Below are 18825 nucleotides of genomic sequence, written 5' to 3'. Positions count from 1 at the left end.
GCACTAGACTGTATACTTGGCCATGAAGTGTTTTTTGTTTTTTTTTTAATCCATCTGAGCCTCAGAATCATGTTTCTTTAAAATTCTTGGACTAAAACTCCCTTCTCTTTCATCGCCCTTACTGGGTCTCTCTCGGTTCACTCATGCCCTATGTAAAACAGGCGACTCATTGTGAACATCTGAGTCATAAATGCAGGAGATAACTTTAATAGGCTTCAAAATGCAAATCAGAATTTTGTACGTAAAAGTCCAAGGTCTCCGCTTACACCTGAGATCTTTGAGCCCAGAAAGTCAGAGGAGTTTTAACATCCCAAACACATGAGGCCGTCACTGGGGAGAAAACGGAGGCCAAACTGTGTGCGTATATGAAGCCACATTTCTAGTTCAGTGCCTGTTAGAAGGGTTCTCAATAGCCACTGAGAAGCCAGCTGTCCCAGAAAAAACATTTTCACGGGCAGTGCTGTGGTCAGCAAGGGATCGGCCATGTGCTTCAAGTTGGCTTAGCTACATGCAATTACTGAGAAGGTTTTGTTAACAAGACATAAACCAGTATGTACAACGTTACCTCATCTAGACGGACTAACAGTGTATGAAGAAGTACAACCATTTGAGGTTTAGGAATTGGTGAAATCCTTCTTTGCGGTCCAAACAGATATAAAGTATTTTCATTAATTGAATGTGATTCAGTGTTTGCAAAAAACTTCCTCCCAAATCCCCAATAGTGGTAGAACAAAAGCCTTTAATTTGTACAAATATGGGTAAGCCTGTACTGTGAACAATAAAATGGGAAGTCCAATAAATGCTCAGGTGAGCCCTGGTTCAAGGGAGGGTCTCCAGGCCTGCCATTATTTTAAAAGTCCCACAGTATATTTTATGGTCCCTGAAACAGAGCTCTTGTTTGACAACTTTGCATATGTGATTAATAACAGCTTGGGAACATTTACATACCACCATCGGAACAAAACTGCTAAATATGCATGGCCTTCCATTTTGTCCAGTGAAAGAAACACGTATGAACAAAACTGAGTGAGGAGCAATTTTTCAAGACCATATGATCGGAGTTTAAATGACAATGTAAGCCACGCCAAGATGACATTATTTTCCTGCTCTTTCCAAAACGAAGCTTTGTCACCAGGTAGGAAAGGGGAGGATGACATTCATGTTCCTGGCAATTCACAATGCTCTCCTTTGAGCATCTCACAACCACCCTGATCAATTAACAAAGCATGTTTTGTTCAGAGAATGAATAGGGACAGCTTTCTTCTGTGCATTTTATTAAAACTTGAAAGCTATGGCTGGCTGCCATCGATGACGCCTATTGAGTTCCAATAACCTAATGTTCAAATCTGACTCCCTAGCCATCCACCCAGCTCAACATCAGTCATCCTGACATTGCAGGACATTCAGTAAGTCTGAAGTTTTGATCAGGAAGGATTTTCTACTATTATGGAGCAAATAAGGGTTCTTTGTAACAACGGCTAGAAACACCAGACCTTTCTTCACACTGTAAGAATTGGTAAATAGATCACCAAATGAACAAAAGACTTTATTTTTTAAAAGCAGATAAACACCAAAGTACGATGTCGTCTCTCCATATTCATTGTAAAAATAATTACTGAAACTTTCAGAACATCAAATGAATAAGCTGAATCAATGGCTACAACTCTAATGTTCAGCCAATATACAGATTTTCGTTCAAGGTCTAAGCTTGATTTCTACATAATATTATTCACATGCATTCCTTGTGCCTATTTATTATCAAAATAGGGACTCCTGGAAGTCAAGTCTGGCTTTCTCTTGATTTCAAAGATGACACAGCAGCGGCCCGAGGACGCTGGCTTGCTGCTGGAGTCCTAGAAATCATGTCTCCCAATGTTACACAACAAATTATATTTCCGAAAAATAAAATCAGACTTTAGATTCCTTTCGACAGTTCAGGTCTCCAAGCGTTTCAGCACCGTGGTACCTGGACGCGCTCACACGTGCTTCTGTCTCTCCAAACGCACCACCAGGAACCCAGAAGGGCCCGCTTTCGAAGTTCCATTACAGAGGTTTTCAGAAGCACACTAAACCCAAGCAAAGGCAGTGGGCGCATTCATCCGTTACTTTTTCAATTAAAGAAAAAAATATATACGCATGCCCTGGCAAATGGGAAAATGATACCAATTATACGGTTATGGAAAATGGTTCTATAAATCCCTTCTTTCAAAATTAGGTTGAAAGGTGTTTAAGATCAAAAAAGGTCATAAAAACTGTTAATACAAATCACTTCTCCACAAGAAAAAGCCCTTCGTGAAAATGGCTGAGGACCTGCAGAAAGAACGGGGGGGAAGGCAGATCGACGGGAGACCCCGCTCCACATTTCCAGCAAGCATTTATGACCCCATGGGTCTGGGTCTGGGAGCTGGGAAGAGTCCCTGCCTAACTAAGAAATAAAGTGAATTTTTGTGCTAGTGAAAAGCCTGCAATTACAGAATCTGAGAGCCAAGGCCTTAAGGCAAGATTTCTGTCATCAGACATGAGAACAGATGGACACGACGGCAGCACTAACGACTGGCTTAGTCGTATTCAGGCCAGAACAGTCTCGAGAATAAGGCAACCTGTGGCTTCTCAGCTGGAGCCCACCACCGGAAAGGCCCACTGAGGCAAGGAAAGAAGCTGGCAAGGCAAATCTCCAGAAGATATTCAGACAGGGCAGCGATCACAGTTAGATGGAATGGCTGGGTCGCAGGCAGGCGGGACCCGTGGACCCTGTGACCCGCACTCAAGGTGAATGTCTTTGCAAGTCCTGTGCACGACTCCAAGCAGCAGTTTCTGGGGTTTGGATGTGTGTTACTCTTGCGATATTTTCCCCCCAAAAGAAGACACAAAGGTGGAATCCCTGGAGGGATGAGACCACTCGGGTGGAACCTCCACCGGGGGTGGAGCTGGCGAGAGTCGGAAAGGACTTCCTGGCACACGTGGCTCCCTCCAGGTCTGGTCGAGTCCTACAAACGCTTGTAGGTGCCCAGGAGAGCTTTGCAATTGGGACAGTAATGGTCCACGTCCTGCAGGGCGTCCACACAGAAGGGGATGAAGCAGCAGCCCGCTATGCATCTGGAAGAACAAAACAGCCACAGGCACAGCATGTTAGCGACTGGAGTAGTTTGCATGGTGGCCGCCAAAAAGATGCATCAGGTGTCCTAATCACCGCCCACCCCCACCCCCGGAACCTGTGAATTGGAGCAAGGGTCTTTGCAGGTAGAATTAAAGATCACAAGATGGGGTCATGCTGGATTATCCAGGTGGGCTCCCTGAACCCAGTGACTGGTCTCTTTGTAAGAAGAGAGGACACACAGGAGGGCAGAGGCCCCGTGAAGACAGAGGCAATGACACGGCCCAGGAACACCTGAACTACCAGAAGCTGGGGGAGCAGAAAGGATTCTCCCTCAGAGCCTCCAGAGGGAGGATGGCACTTTGATTTTGGACTTTGAGCCTCCAGAACTGTGAGAGAATAAATTCCTGTTGTTCTTAACCAACAGCTTTGTGGTCATTTGTTATGGCAACTCTAGGAAACTGATACGCCAACCAGTGCCAAGGCTGCTCCCACAGATGGACTGTACCGAGCGTCCTTTCAAATCCTCGGTTCTCTGGGCACCTTTCAGAGTCTTAGACTGAGGCCGGAGGACTTCTTTGTAAAGGGTCACTGCAGAGTAAAGCAGTCACAGGTAATCCATCTACCTGTTCAGTAGAACTTACAACGGGCTGGGTTTGGCCCTTGGGCCGTACTTTGCTGACCTGTGTCTCAGACTGATCACCTTTCCATATGGAGAGGCTGCTGCTTACAGCAACAACCACATGAAGTTCCCCAAAATAATGTCTCTTAACCTACGTAATCAGCAAACACAGACGGGACCTTCGTGAGGCCTGTGGCATCAGAAGAAACAGCCAGCTGTGCGAGAGGCAAGGGCTGCTGAAAAGAAACGCGGACCCCACCTCTCCGCAGAAGGAAACAGCCCGGTGGTTTCGCGTGACCCCCACGGCCAGGAATAGGGTGACTGCCTTCATCTGTTGGGGGTGGGGGTTAAATTGTGTTTCTTCACATTTCTGCCAGAACAAAACCTATTGTCTCTTTCAGTAAAATACCCTTGGTGCAGACGTGAATATTTACACAGTCTCCTTGTGGAGGCAACGGGAAAAATACTTGGGCTCATAAAAGGGTAAGGAGTTTTGAAGAGATGACTATCGAGTATTTTAATGTACAGACTGTTTAAAGCTTTCTCGGAGTCAGGCAAACATGATTACTTAGGTCACAAAATTGTAGAAGAAAAAGAAGTCCCTAGGGCATCACCCTACACAGACGCAAGCAGCTGCTATGCTGGTCCCTACACGCAGGGAGTGTCTGAGCCGACGAGCGGGAGAAATGGTGGGACAGCGGCCTCCAGGCGTTGATGTGCTCAAGAGCAGAGTTCTCAACACGGGACGATTTCTGTTCCTATGATGGGAGCAGGCGCTGCTGGCGCAGAGTGGGTAGAGGCCAGGGATGCTGCTCCACATCCTACACTCACCGGACGGCAGCCCACAAGATAGAGTATGTGCTACAGTTGAGAAATCCTGCGAGAGAGGAATGTGGGAGAGCCCGGGGGTCCAAGTGCACCCCAGACTTACCCGAGCAGGCACAGGCTCCCACAGGAGAGCCAGGTGAGGGCACCGGCATTATAGGACAGCTGGGTCACAATCATCTTGTTGCAGGAAGGGCAACACATCTGGATTGGACGGTCGAAAAAGGACACTGGCTGCTGCACGTAGACCGTCTGCACAGCAACTGATGGAGGAGAGAGGACAGAGCTTGATCAGTGAATGAGGAAAACGCTGGTTAGATGACAACAAGGTAGAGGCAGGGTCTTGACAGTTATTTGCACACCCATGTTCACAGCAGCACTAGTCACAAGAGCTGAATGTCCATTGATGGATCAACGGATAAGCAAAATGTGGTCCATCCAGACAATGGAATACTATTCGGCCTCGAAAAGGAATGCAGTTCTGATCCAGGCAATGGTGTGGGTGAACCCTGAGGACGTTATGCTGGGTGAAATGAGCCAGACACCAAAGGAAAATACTGTGTGATTGTCTGGGAGGCACCTAGAGTCGTCCGATTCAGAGGCAGAAAATAGATGGTGGTTGTCAGGGGGTGGGGGGAATTGTTTAATGGAGACAGAGTTTCAGTTTTGCAAGATGAAAAAGTTCTGAGAAAGGGTGCCAGGTTGGTCACATGGCAATGTGAATGTACTTAATGCCACTGAACTTACACTTGGAAATGCTTAAGAGGATATATTTTATGTTGTATATACTTCACCACAATTTAAAAACAGGTGGGGCGGGCCTGGGGCTGCAGAAATCTGGGGCAACCACCATCAAGAAACCCCATCAGCCCGGCCGGTTGGCTCAGTGGTTGAGCATCGACCCATGCACCACAAGGTCGCTGGTTCGATTCCTGGTCAGGGCACATGCCCAGGTTGTGGGCCTGATCCCCAGTGGGGGCATGCAGGAGGCGGCCAATCGATGTTCTCTCTCATCAATGTTTCTATCTCCCTCTCCCTCTCTCTGAAAAAAAAATCAATAAAGAAAAAAAATTTAAGAAAAAGAAGCCCCATCAGGGGCTGGAACTCCTTTGCCGGCGTGGATTAGAGTTGGGACTCCACAACTAGAACAGTTGCAGTTTTATTTTGCTTTTTTATGGCCTTTTCCCCCTGAAATGATTTGTAGTTGTGTGTGTAGCACTTAGCCCTGATACATATGCTGCAATAAAAACCAAATCGAACATAAAAAAGAGGGGGGCTGACAAAAAAGGGGAAAGAGGCAACAGTGGCAGATTTCCAGAATTATCATGTCAAGGGCTCTCTCAGGACTGTTCCTACAGGAGGGACGTGGCTCCGCTGGGCCAGGCTTTCAAACTCGCTGTCCCTGGAGTCGGGTGGGGAGCTCGCCGGGAACAGACTCCCAGGCACCACCCTGCAGTCCAACGCGGCAGATCGCGGCAGGGTCCCCAAGCTGTGCTTTAAGTTCCCTGCGTGACTCTATGAAGGTGGTCTGCAGGTGGTCATTTCAGAGACCCCCTTTTCTTTACCCGTGGATGAGTGAGGCCGGAGGCCAGGGGGGCGGGGATGGGGAAAGACTACTATTGAGTACGGGATCCCTTTCTAGGGTGATGGGAAAGTCCTGGAATTAGTTCTGGTGGTTGCGCAACTCTGGGAACAGACTAGAACCACTGAACTGTACACCTGAAAAGACTGAACTTTATGGTCTGGGAATTACATTTCAATGAAGCTGTTATTTAATAAATGGATGTAAAAGAGTTGTTGTTAGGATTAAATAAGATAATGCTGGTAGCCCTGGCCAGTGTGGTTTAGTGGTTAGAGCATCGGCCAGCACCCCCAAAGGGTCATGGGTACAATTCCCAGTCAAAGGCACCTACCTGGGTTGCAGGTTCGATCCCTGGCCCCAGTAGGGGCGTTGGAAACAACCAATAGAAGTTGCTCTCTCTCTCTCTCACCTCCCTTCCTCCCTCCCTCTCTCTGAAAAATCAATGGAAAAAATATCCTTAGGTGAGGATTAAAAGATAAATAAATAAGATAAGATAATGCTGGTAAAGAAAGAACCTCACACATGCCTGGGACAGACTGGCCCCTCGGCAAACCAATTCCCCCCTTTCACAAAAACAGGCTCCAATGGCCGGCGAACAGGCTGGAGTTCACTGAGCAGGGACACTGGTCCAGTTCTTCACAAGCCGGGGAACCGTGCAGATACATGCAATGAGCATAGGAAATCATGCTAACGAGAGAAAACTATGTGGCAAACATGTACAGACATTCACCATCATCAGAAGAGAATCTAGATTCATGTCAATCCCAAAGCCCTTAAGAGTTTTACACGTTCTTCTGGTATTTGGCAAAGTTGTCGAAGCTCATATTTCTGTCAAATTAACTTCCTTTGGTTCTTTTTTTAGGCTGTTGGAATGCCGGTGCTGTAATCTGTGTGAGAGGAAATGAATGACTGCCCAAAACTCCTGGACAGGCCTACAAAGATGCTCCTCCCAGGAAAGAACATTGAAGCATACTTCAGCACCTGTGTGCCAATTTTATTAAGATGGGGGGGGGGGGGGGGCCGCAAGAATGACTTGTTTATTGAGCAGAGTGATTTTAGTCAAAAGTTATCCTCTCCCTAAAATATATGAACAAACAAAATGGCAATGAATACATATCTATCAACAATGGAATCTACAAACAAAATGAACAGGCAGAACAGAAACATTCTCATAGATACAGAAAACATTTTGTTGGTTGCCAGATGGGAGGGGGGGGAATGGGTGAAAAAGGTGAAGGGATTAAGAAGTACAAATTCATTGCTAGACTGACAAACCTCAAAGGGAAAGGGGGTGGGGGGTGGGAAGAAATAAATCAAAGAACTTACATGCATAACCAATGGACACAGACAATAGTGTGGGAAAAGGCGGGAGGGGGGAGGAGGGGGTCAATGGGGGAAAAATGTGGAACATCTGTAATACATTCTACATTCAACAATAAAGATTTAAAAAAAAAGTTATCCTCTCCCTTCTGAAGGGGGTCAAAGTTACTTGAGCATTTGTATCAAATGACTACTCATAAACTACATTTCTTTTTTTTTTTAATCCTCACCCGAGGACATGTTTCCATTTTTTGTTCAGATAGAGTGGGAGGGAGAGAGAGAGAGAGAGAGAAACATCGACATGAAAGGGACATATCAAGTGGTTGCCACCTGCACAACCCAACCAGGGCTGGGGACAAACTGCAACTGAGGTACATGCCCTCAGCGGGAACCGAACCCGGGTTATCTCTGGACCGCAGGGCGACGCTCTAACTGCTGAGCCAAACCGGCCAGGGCTACATTTCATTTTAAGAACTCACTGGTGTAGGTACCTGATAAGCCCTAACTTACAGATGGGAAAACTGAGGCACAAGGGGGTTAGGTGAAGCCAGACAGACTCACGGGAACTACTCTCTGACCTGGCACAATCCTCCTGAGCTGCTTGTGATACTGAATCACTTGGTACCTGGGTGGCAGGAAGGACCCAAGAGCAAGGCCATGAAGAAGTTGCTGGAGGAGTGACGAAGATATGTGAGAGGGACTTGACCTGCTGCTGTGGCTTTAAAGACAGAGGCACCCTGGCCCATTTGCTCCGTGGTTAGAGCGTCGGCCTGTGGACCAGAGAGTCCTGGGTCCGGTTCCCACTAAGGACATGTACCTCGGTTACAATTTGGCCCCGGTTGGGGTTTTGTGCGTGGCAGCCACTCAATGTCTCTCTCTCTCTCTCTCCCTCCTGCTCTATCTGAAGATAAATGCCAAAATGTCCTTGGTGAGGATAAAATAAATAAATAAAGACAGAGGAGAGGGGGCCATGAGCCAAGAAGCTGGAAAAGGCCAGGAAATGGATTCTTCCCTAGAGCTGCAAGAAAGGAAGACCTTGCTGTTGACCTAGTGAGACCTGTCAGACTTCTAACCTAGTGCATGGGATAACAAAAGAAGAAAGAATAAGAGGAAGACAGGAAGAAAAGAAAGCAAAAAGGAAGAAGGTATAGGAATGCCACATCTGTGGATGTTTTGAAGTTTCCAAACTGTGATCAACAGGCCACCTTACTGCTTGTTCCCAACTCAAGCATTTAATAGCAAAACCCGATAAAGTCTGGGAAGCTGGAGACCACCTACCGTCACCTTAGACTCCTTTTCCTTCATCTCTAGAAGGATGGACACTTGGGGTGAAATCCAGTCTCCATTTTGGTCCTTCAAGGACCGCTATCAAAACAAATGTGTCAAGAAACACTGGCTTCCAGGAGAAAGGGATTTAAAACCGGAACAGTATGTAGCCATAGGAACCAGCGTTAGCTAATTCCGGCAGAAAGAGGAGTTATTACTAGGAAATGCAGATGGGCTTATGTGAAAAGATGATAAACCCCTCCCTCCCTCATTATAAGATATATGAAATTTAAAACTGTACTAAGATAGGATCTTTTGCAAAATTTCAGAAGTTGGACAGAATACTCTGTTGGCAAAGGCTTTGTAGAAATAGGCACTTTCAGACGCTGCTGAGAGGGGTGTAAAACAATCAACCTCTATGGAGGGCAAATTGGCACCAAAATTATAAATGCACTGATCCTTTGACCCAGCAATCCCATTTCTGGGAATTTCTTCTACAGGCATCTACATACTTACAAAACAACATACGCAGTGCTGTTTACAAGCAAAAAACTGGGAACAAGCCACATAAACATGAACAGATACTGGTTAAAATAAACTGTGGTACATCCACTCAGTGGGAAGCTACGCCACTGTAAAAGAGAAGGAGAAAGCGGTCTGGGTACTCATACGGATATTCTGTTACATGAGAAAAAAACAAGGTGCAAAATAAATGAGCGTGCACACATAGCGCGTACACAGCCTGCTACCATTTCTGCAAGAAAGGAAGAGGTAAGAATAACTATTTGTATTATGTCTGCAAAAAGAAATGCCAGAAGGGTACATAAACTTTAAGAGCCGTTGGCCTAAAAGTTGTAAGGGGAAGTGGGGTGCAATGGGAAGGGAGTAAAATTGCTTACACACCTGACTGTACTGCTTTGAATTCAGGACAATGTGAATGAACTGAGAACATTAAATAAAAAGATGCTGTCATTTCCTAGAGGGCCTGGATAACCAGGCTTGGAGGCACTCACTGGAAACTTTAGACCAAATCACTCTGCCAGTTCGTTGAATAAGCCGCGCACAGTCATTCTGAGACGGCAGCAGTGGTGGCCAAAGTGACAGCCAGTTTCCAGAGGCCTAGAGGCCATGGTTCCAGCGGCAGCTGCCTGTGTCCAGCATTCAGTGTCGGGAATTTGAGTAGAACACGCCACGTGTCTGAGTCCACACTGGTGTCTTCGCTGTGCTACACAAATGAACGCCGGTGTGCCAAGTCCTGATCGCCCCAGCATTTAGTATTACAGGTGACAACGGGGCTGGAGCCCAAGCTTGCTGTCTGTAGCAGCAAACAGCCTCAGCCGTTTACCCCACTGTGCGCTACACTGGGTACACCCGTTTACATGTGCTTTCTTTTGAAGACGTTTGGAAAGAAGCGGATTAGAGAACAAGCTTTAAAAGAAAGCCTCCCTGCCCTGGCCAGTTTGGCTCAGCGGTTAGAGCGTCGGCCTGCGGTCCCGAGAGACCCGGGTTCGGTTCCCGCTAAGGGCATGTACCTCGGTTGCAGTTTGTCCCCGGCCCTGGTCGGTCGTGCAGGTGGCAGCCACTCGATGTGTCCCTTTCACGTCGATGTTTCTCTCTCTCTCCTCTCTCCCCCTCCCACTCTACCTGAACAAAAAAATGGAAAAATGTCCTCAGGTGAGGATAAAATAAAAGAAAGCCTCCCTGACCCCACATTCTGACAGGTGTGGAGTGACATTTCATTGTGGTTTAAATTTGCATTTCTCTGATGATTAGAGGTTTTGAGCATCTTTTCATGTCTGTTGGCCATCTGTATGTCCTTTTTGGAGAAATGTCTATTCAGGTCATCTGCTCATTTCTTAATTGGATTGTTTGTCTTTCTGGTGTTAAGGCGTATGAGTTCTTTATATATTTTGGATATTAAACCCTTATCAGATTTTTTTTTTTTAAGTTGCTGGGCCCTGGCCAGTTTGGCTCAGCGGTTAGAACATCAGCCTACGGTCCAGAGGGACCTGGGTTCGGTTCCCGTTAAGGGCATGTACCTCGGTTGCAGTTTGTCCCGGCCCTGACTGGGTCATGCAGGTGGCAGCCACTCAAGGTGTCCCTTTCACGTCGATGTTTTTTCTCTCTCTCTCTTCTTCTCTCTCCCTCCCACTCTATCTGAACAAAAAAGTGGAAAAATGTTCTCGGGTGAGGATAAAAAATAAAAATAAAAAGTTGTTGGAAGGCAAGGAGCAACCTTTGCAGATGGTACGCTGGAGGGCTGGGGCAGGTTTCAGCTCACCATTCCTCACTCGTGGCTGCTTCTGCTCCCTCTCCTACTCCAGCCCTGAACTTGGGGTTTCTATCAACCCTCAGCAAGAAGGGTGGGGCCCTGAAAAGCAAACAGTCATTGCCAAATTTTCCTGGCATCATTGGCTGTGCCTCTGTAAAAGTGCCAAAGGATCGCTTTACGGCGGACTTGCGAAAGCTCATAAACTGAACTTTATTAGGGAAAAGCCGTGAGCCTCACCGATGCAGAACCTGAAAGACTACATGTACCGTTTCATACACATGAAAATTGGACTGACTGGCACTTCGCTCAGCCTCAGAGGCACTTGGGTTGCTCTCCTGATTGTCACGGAGCCCCCAAGGCCAGGACGGTAAGGGGAGCCAGGGAGGCCGCAGGCTGCACATACTTGCATTGGCGTTGGGGACGGGCACTGGCTGGGTGTAGTACGCAGGAGGGTTCATGCCCTTCCCATCAGGGCCATGCACAAGCCCCGTGGTTGGCCCAGGCACAGGTGCAGGAGGTGTGGGGAAGTAACTGTTAGTGGCCACCGTCTCTTCATAGGATGGGGGTGCAGTGGGCACCGAAGGCCCAGCAGCCGCCTGGTACAATCCTGGAGCAGACATTTCACCTAAAGCAAAACCAGAAGATAGCAGATGAGCAATTCAATTGACATCTCTCTCTCTTCTCCACCCTCATTCATTTTCCACCTGACCAAAAGGAAATGACTCATGTCCAGCCTTGCCCAAAAGCCAGAAAGGGAGTCCATGTCCCTTCGAGACCCAAGAATTATCACCTTAAGAAGGATTCCCTAAATAAAGATAAAAGGTAAATAATGACAACCGAAAATCACCCAAACCTAGAAAATCCCAAGGGCAAAGATCCACCGAACTTGAGCTGCAGTTTCTTCACACTTCAAACCACCAACCACAACAACCCATCTTTCACATCTAGTGTTTTTTCTTCTTTTCTAACTGCTGTGGTTTTTTACGAATCAAGTTTCAGGTGCCAGAAAAGACAAAGGCATTAACACCAACCGCAGGCGACTGGGAACAGAGTGCTGCACAAAGGCCGACGCCAAGAAGGCAGCGCTGCCCTGCACGTCGGGCCGGAAATGGGCACAGAGAATCACGAGGCCAGGGGTTAGAGTGGTGACTCTGGGAGGCGGAGAAGAGTCTGGAAGGAGTGGGAGGAAGGCCTACTTTTGGGGATGGGGGCTGGTCTCGTTCTCTTTCATCTGGGGGCTGGTTCCATGGGTACATTAACTTTGCAAAAAGTGAGGTGTACCATTATGTGCACTTTTCTGTATGTATGTTACAGTTTTTAAAAAGTAAACACACACCCCAGTTCCCATTTTGAAAAATGCGTATCAGGGCAGCCAGGCGCCGATTTCCTTTTGTGAGGGCGAAGAAAGGGTTTTTTCTCGCAGAGTCCATGCCCGCCTAGAATTACACGGCCTGTGCCCGGGGTGTGTTCCTGTCCGAAGGCCCGTGCTCACAGCCCCAAGGCAGCGGCAGAGCGGGACACAGCGCCGTCCTTTGTGTGGCTGTTTCCAACCGGACAGGGCCAGGGCTGCTATTAGATGCACTCAGACCTGTCTCAGGAGACATGGGGATCTGAGCTCCCGGGGCAGCAAGCCTCAGTCCGGGGCTGCAGCGGGCCCGCGGCCCCTTCCCACACATTCTGCTTCATCTTCTAGGACCCGTGGGAGGCAGAGGTAGTGATTAGTTCTGCTACAGAGAGAAGGGGAGAAGACTTTAAGTTCTGCCATTAAGCCGAACGCGAAAAGAGACTTCTCTGGGGAGGGGAAGAGAGGACATGTATTTCCACGTGGACAGAGGGGCATGGGAAAGTGAGCGTATGCAAAACCAAGGCGATACCTAAAGCTAGATAGGTTGGGGCTGGGTTTTAGAAAGTTTTGAAAGTCCTTTCGGGGTGTTTGGACTTTACAAGACTGCTGTCCAGTGGAACTTTTTGGAAGGATGAATTGTTCTCCATTTGGGCTGTCTAATATGGTCACCACCAGCCTCACAAGCTGTTGAACACCTGAAATGTGGCTAGTGTGACTGAGGAACTCAATTTTTTTTTTAATCCTCACCCGAGGATATTTTTCCATTTATCTTCAGATAGAATGAGGGAGAGGGAGAGAGAAACAAGGATGTGAGAGGGACACATCAATTGGCTGCCTCCCACACAACCCTGACTAGGGCCAGGGACCGAACCATAACCGAGGTACATGCCCTTGACCAGAATAAAAAACGAGATTCTTTGGTCTTTGGGCCGATGTGCTAACCACTGAGCCAAACCAGCCAGGGGTAGGAACTCAATATTTTAATTATATTTAAGTTTAAGCAATTTAAGTTTAAAACAAAATATGGAATTCATTTATTGGAAAACTTTTGTGTATGTCTGGGACACCCCGGGTACGTGAATCTACATTTGCAACAGCAAATTTAATAGACTCTGAATCCAGATCAAATGTTTTTGACAAAATTTTAGCATCCAATTCGGGATGTGTCGATGTAAAATGCACCCTGGATTTAAAAAACTTTCAAAAACGTGACTGTGGAATGTCTCACTCATAATTTTTTACTACTGACTATATGTTGAAATGACACTCTTTAGATATATGGAGCTAAGTAAAACATGTTAAAATTCATTTCACTCATTTCTTTTTTTTTCCCTAAGTGTGTTTTTATTTATTATTATTATTTTTAGAGAAAGAGGAAGGGGGAGAGAGATAGAATAAACGATGTGAGAAACATAGATCGGCTGCTCCCCACAGCCCCCCCCCCCCCCCCCCCGGAGATCAAACCCAAAACCCGGGCACATGCCCTGACCGGGAATCAAACTGGGACCTCTCAGTTCATGAGACAATGCTCAATCCATTGAGCCACCCTGGCTGGGCTTCACCTACTTCTTTTAAACTTTTTAAAATGTGGCTACGAAATTTAAAATTACCTACGTGGCCCATTTCCTGGTTCTACAGAATACCAACGCTATGAAGCAACGGGAGCCATGGAAGGTTATAGAGAAGAGGAAGGTCCAACCCTAGAAAGGGTAGATGACACAGAAAGTCTATAGGAGAAGCAAGAAGAAAACCGCAGAAGGCCCCTCTCTATATGTGGGACAGAAAGGCGGACACCTAAGTGTACAGGTGAGGGTTAGGCAGGAGGGCAGATCACAGGACATCTTTGTGAAAACAGGCTCAGGGGTTGAACATGAGAACACTGTGAAAAGTAGTTAAGGAATGTCATCAGGTTCCTCTGACACACAGATACAGAAATGCAGAAGGACAAAGAAGGATCACAAAAACCAGCCCCAGGACACTTCCCTATCAGGCTCACCCCCTAAGTCTGCTGATTCTCAGGCTGGCCCCAGGAACATCCCCATCTGCTTCTTGCAGGGAGGGACTGGGCTCGAGGGGTCTTCAGCTGGGGGAACAGGCCAGGGTGCTCTGCAGTAATTTAAGTCCACATTCAACATCAAGGACTGGCTGTCCCTTCCTGTCTCAGGAAAGGCAAACCCTAGCTGCGTACACAATTTATTATGAAAACTGAGTCATATTAAAAAAAAAAAAAAAAAAAACCACGAGAGCAGAAAACGCCATGCACACAGCAAGCCTAAAATAGCCCTGTTTGCTGTGGTTGCAATCGAAGTGCTTGGGAGGGAAACATAAGGTCTGGGATACCCTAAATTGTGCAAATAGTTTGGGTCAAACTGTTGGAAACCAATGACTCAACTCAGAAGCGGAATTCCTCTACTTCAAAACCACAGCTCTCCCTCCAACAGTAAAGAAGTGTGGCCAGAACCCGTGAGAGAGAACATACGAGTGTCGGGGATGGGACTCTTATGTCTCTGAAATGTAAAGAACCCCTGGTTCTGGCAACTAAGGCCTAGGATCTCCGTTTATTGACCAGGCATCATCTTTCTTGCTGTCACATCCTATTTCCTGGAATTTCAGGACACTGTCTCTTGGGAACACTGCTTTTGATCAAACAGCCACATAAACATACTTATAATTTTGAAAAGAACAAGCATGACAAACTAGAAGAGTAACAAATAAAAATAAAGAAAAGAAAAAAGCAACAACCCATAGCCAGCTGGTCTGAAAGCTTTCTAAGTAATCCCACAGCATTCCTTCCCAAGGCCCCAGGCCAGGAAATGCCACTTCACTCAGTCCATGTCTACCCCCTCCCCATTTCTTTTTATTTGGCTTCCCCCAGGGGCAGGAGGCCCACCTAGCCACCGCCTACTCACCCTCCAGAAAGGATTTGCAAAACCGGCCTCCTCTCCCTCCTCTTACCTCCTAAGAGCAGCAGTCTCTCGCCCAGACACGCAGACACGCAGACTCAGATGCACACACAAGCCCACACTCCACTGTCACCAGAGAACCCTTTGTCACTCCCGTCAGCCGCCTATGCGCTGAGGTGCTAGCACAATTGTATCTATGATACTCGTGTCCCTTCCTCTGGGACAAACTGGAAACCTAGGAAGCATCTCTGAGTTGAACAAAACGCACAGCCAGTTTTACACGTAAATGCAGAGCCTTGAGAATCCTGGGCCTTGGGGCATCTCTGCAGAGCCCTGGTTGCCATGGTTACAGGGGGCTTTGTGGGAGGGTGGGTAAAGGAACAAACAAGGGGTCTCCTTCCTTACCCCCCACCCCCCCACCCCCCGTTGTTTAACTTTGTTATTAAGCCCCTGAGAGTGGCTTTTCTTGATTGTCCATTTAAGAGAACACCCTGAGGCCAGTCTCCACTCACCTTCCACCCAAGCCCATAGAAATCAAGGAAACACTAAGGATCGGGCATTTCTGTTTTCAGCGTCTACTTCCCAATTCCGGGGGGCATTCCAAACCCTTATTTTCAATATGGGAAATGTGACTGGCTGGCCTGGCGGTCCCACAGGGCCCTGCACGCAGAAGGCCCTTGCTGGGTGGAAACCCCACAGCCGCCATCTGGACATTCTGGACACCGTGAAGGGGGCCTGCGCCTGCTGCCGCTCAGGGTCCAGTGCTGTCCCCGAATGCGACTGCTGGGTCCAGGGAAGGAAAGGGATCCTTTTCCAACCCACGCATTCCTGATGCCAGAAGAACTGGGCTTGGCCTGTGAAACGGGTCCGTGACCAGCTGCCTAATCATGGCCCCCACTTTCTCATCTGTAAATGTGCCACTTGGAATTTTGGGGTCCCTCAAGGAAAATGTCCCTTGATCCAAGTCTCAACGATCTGCTTAGTGAAGCACTGTCTTCAATGGGCAGCGAGGGTACACGGATATGTACTCCGGGGCCTAGAGTAGGTCCCTCGTGAAACCCGGTAGAGAACAGGACTTCTCAATCTTGTTTTCATTATGGCTGCCTCCCCCACTACTCTCCCACCCCCACCAAGGAGAGAAATAAAATTATATTTAAATTTAATTAATTTAAATATAATTTAATTCCTGCCTAACAAGAGACATGAAATACTAAGAAATAAGATTTCGTTGGGTAGGGTTGAGCTGTGGAGGGCCACACCATTGTAACGCCTATGCTATTTTTTCACCTCTGTCCACCCCCCAAAGAACCGATTTTCACTCCCTTGGGTCCCCACTGAGAATCCACTGTGTGGGTCCAGTGAGTTTTCCAAATCACCAACATTTATTCACCTGGTATTTCTAAAACGCATCTCCGCCCTGGCCGGTTTGGCTCAGCGGTTGGAGCATCGGCCTGCGGTCCAGAGAGACCCGGGTTCGGTTCCCGCTAAGGGCACGTACCTCGGTTGCAGTTTGTCCCCGGCCCTGGTTGGTCGTGCGGGTGGCAGCCACTCGATGTGTCCCTTTCACGTCGATGTTTCTCTCTCTCTCTCTCCCTCCCACTCTATCTGAACAAAAAATGGAAAAAATGTCCTCGGGTGAGGATAAAAAAATAAAATAAAACGCATCTCCTCTTTTCTTGCTGTCATCAATGCAATCGTCCACACGCATTTTAACCTTTTACTGACCGAATCCTAACGTCCCTTATATCTGTATGTTCTTTTGCAGGCATGCCCAGTCTCTCACACCTTAATCTCATGAGCCACAGCTGAGGGCGGTGGGCAGGACAGGGTGACCAGCTCAGGGGACACTCCCTTCTGCTGCACCCAGTCCTGTCACTAGTCACTTGCCTGTGTCTTAAATCTTCTGGGTCCCCACCCCTGAAAGAAATGGAAGAATACTAAGAGGTACCAGATAATGAGGCTGTTAAAACCTAACTGGCATCTTTGAGTCCCGAAATTCTGGCCTGAGCAAAATCTACTCTCCACTCCCACCCCAGGTTCACAACTGCATTGACATGTATCGGGCCTTACTTTATTGTAATGAGCCCTGGAATTCTACCCGGGCCATTCCATGTCGTTCTCAAACCACCGGGTCGGGAATCATTGTTACCATCATCACAACTTACAACAAAAAACTGCGGCCCAGAGAGGTTACTAAGCTGCCTGTCGAGAGTCACACCGATGGAGAGGCAGGGCTGGGGTTTGAACTCATGCCCATTAGACTCCAGAGCTCTTTAGCCCTCACCAAAACACCTCCCAGGTTCCGCGATCCAGACACAACTGGCAGCCTCATTTTGCACACACCTTGCCCCAAACAAAACAAACAGAAAATACATTCTCAGTGGAAACAACACATCTGAACACCTCAAGTGGTGTGACCTCTCTCTTTGCCTCCCTAACGGGGTAAAAAGACACAGACTTTCACACCACACAACCAAGATAAAAGAAAACCCGCCTGCCTGCCTGCCTGCCTGCCTGCCTGTAATGGATTCTGAGTAATTTTGTCACTGGGGACTCTGTAATGCAAACCAATCTGCTTCTTGAATAAGGGTGGGGCCAGGGTCTTACTGATCAACCAAAGGCAGATGTCCAGGAAGCGCTTCCTTCTCGTTTTTTGGGGACAGTCAATGAAGGGAGGAATCTCAGAATTTCTGAGATGCAGGTTTTGTCCAAAAACAGCAAGTGGCTGTGTGCTGGGCCACCTCGGCCACATGCTGTAACACCAGAAAAAGGCAAAGGCCTCCAACCAGCTGAGTCTCAGAGCAGCCGAACCCCAGCCTCCCTAATAGTGCGCTGTTGAAAGAGAAGGGGGAGCCCTGGGAATCCTAGGAAGAGCCACGCCTCCGGCCCTGAGCTGATACTGATGGACTGATCCCGAAACCCCAGGACGTGGGGATAAACTCCACGAGGGATCTCACTTTCAGCAACGGGTCTGCTTCTCAAACATTTGGCTTGAACTGCTTTGGAATTCCCTGAAATGCACCAGGGCTGCGGTTTCAGGTGCTCACCAAGAGCCTGTGAGTGGTCTCACTGGTCCTGTGCCTGCACCTGCTTCAGTGGACGTTCTGGGAGCCAAGAATGGCGGCAGTCTGCCCGGAATCCTAAATTCTCAGGGGGGAATCTCACTTCTGGGAAAACTAGAGATGGCCGGCCAAGCAGTCTCATCACTGATAACTCAGCTCCGTGACACCAGAACCAGCCTTGAAAACACAATGCCAAATGAGAGAAGCCAGACACAAAAGGCCACATCTTGTAGGTTTCTGTCTATGTGAAATGTCCAGAGTAGCCCTGGCCGGTTTGGCTCAGCAGTTGGAGCATCAGACTGCACACCAGAGAGTCCCGGGTTCGGTTCCCGCTAGGGGCACGTACCAAAAAAAAAAAATGTCCAGAGTAGGTAAATCCAGAGGAAAACAAATTAGTGGCAGCCAGAGGCTGGGTTGGGAGGAAATGAGAAGTGACTGCTAATGGGCACGGTTTATTTTGGGGAGATGAAAATGTTCTGAAACAGACAGAGGCCATGGCTGCACAACCCTGTGAATGCACTAAATGCCACTGAA

The 18825-nt window shown here is 47.8% G+C and overlaps 1 protein-coding gene across 3 annotated transcripts in view; it reads right to left on the bottom strand.

Moving 5' to 3' along the window:
* Positions 1 to 695: 695 nt before the first annotated feature.
* Positions 696 to 18825, bottom strand: part of LITAF (lipopolysaccharide induced TNF factor) — a 32649-nt gene continuing 14519 nt past the window's right edge. For 2 of the 3 annotated variants that reach the window (XM_036278883.1, XM_036278884.1), the window contains exons 2-4: positions 11385 to 11606; positions 4648 to 4804; positions 696 to 3096 (exon numbers count right to left, since the gene is read on the bottom strand). In XM_036278883.1, coding sequence (XP_036134776.1) covers positions 2988 to 3096; positions 4648 to 4804; positions 11385 to 11601 — 483 coding nt within the window. In that variant the 5' untranslated portion in view covers positions 11602 to 11606 and the 3' untranslated portion in view covers positions 696 to 2987. Of the gene's footprint in view, positions 3097 to 4647; positions 4805 to 11384; positions 11607 to 12317; positions 12566 to 18825 lie in introns of those variants that run through there. The other variant, XM_036278882.1, reaches the window with a different exon arrangement.

The sequence above is a fragment of the Molossus molossus genome, unplaced genomic scaffold (genome assembly GCF_014108415.1).
Source record: "Molossus molossus isolate mMolMol1 unplaced genomic scaffold, mMolMol1.p scaffold_m16_p_3, whole genome shotgun sequence".
Taxonomy (NCBI): Eukaryota; Metazoa; Chordata; class Mammalia; order Chiroptera; family Molossidae; genus Molossus; species Molossus molossus.
This window is presented reverse-complemented; position numbering and strand designations above follow the sequence as displayed.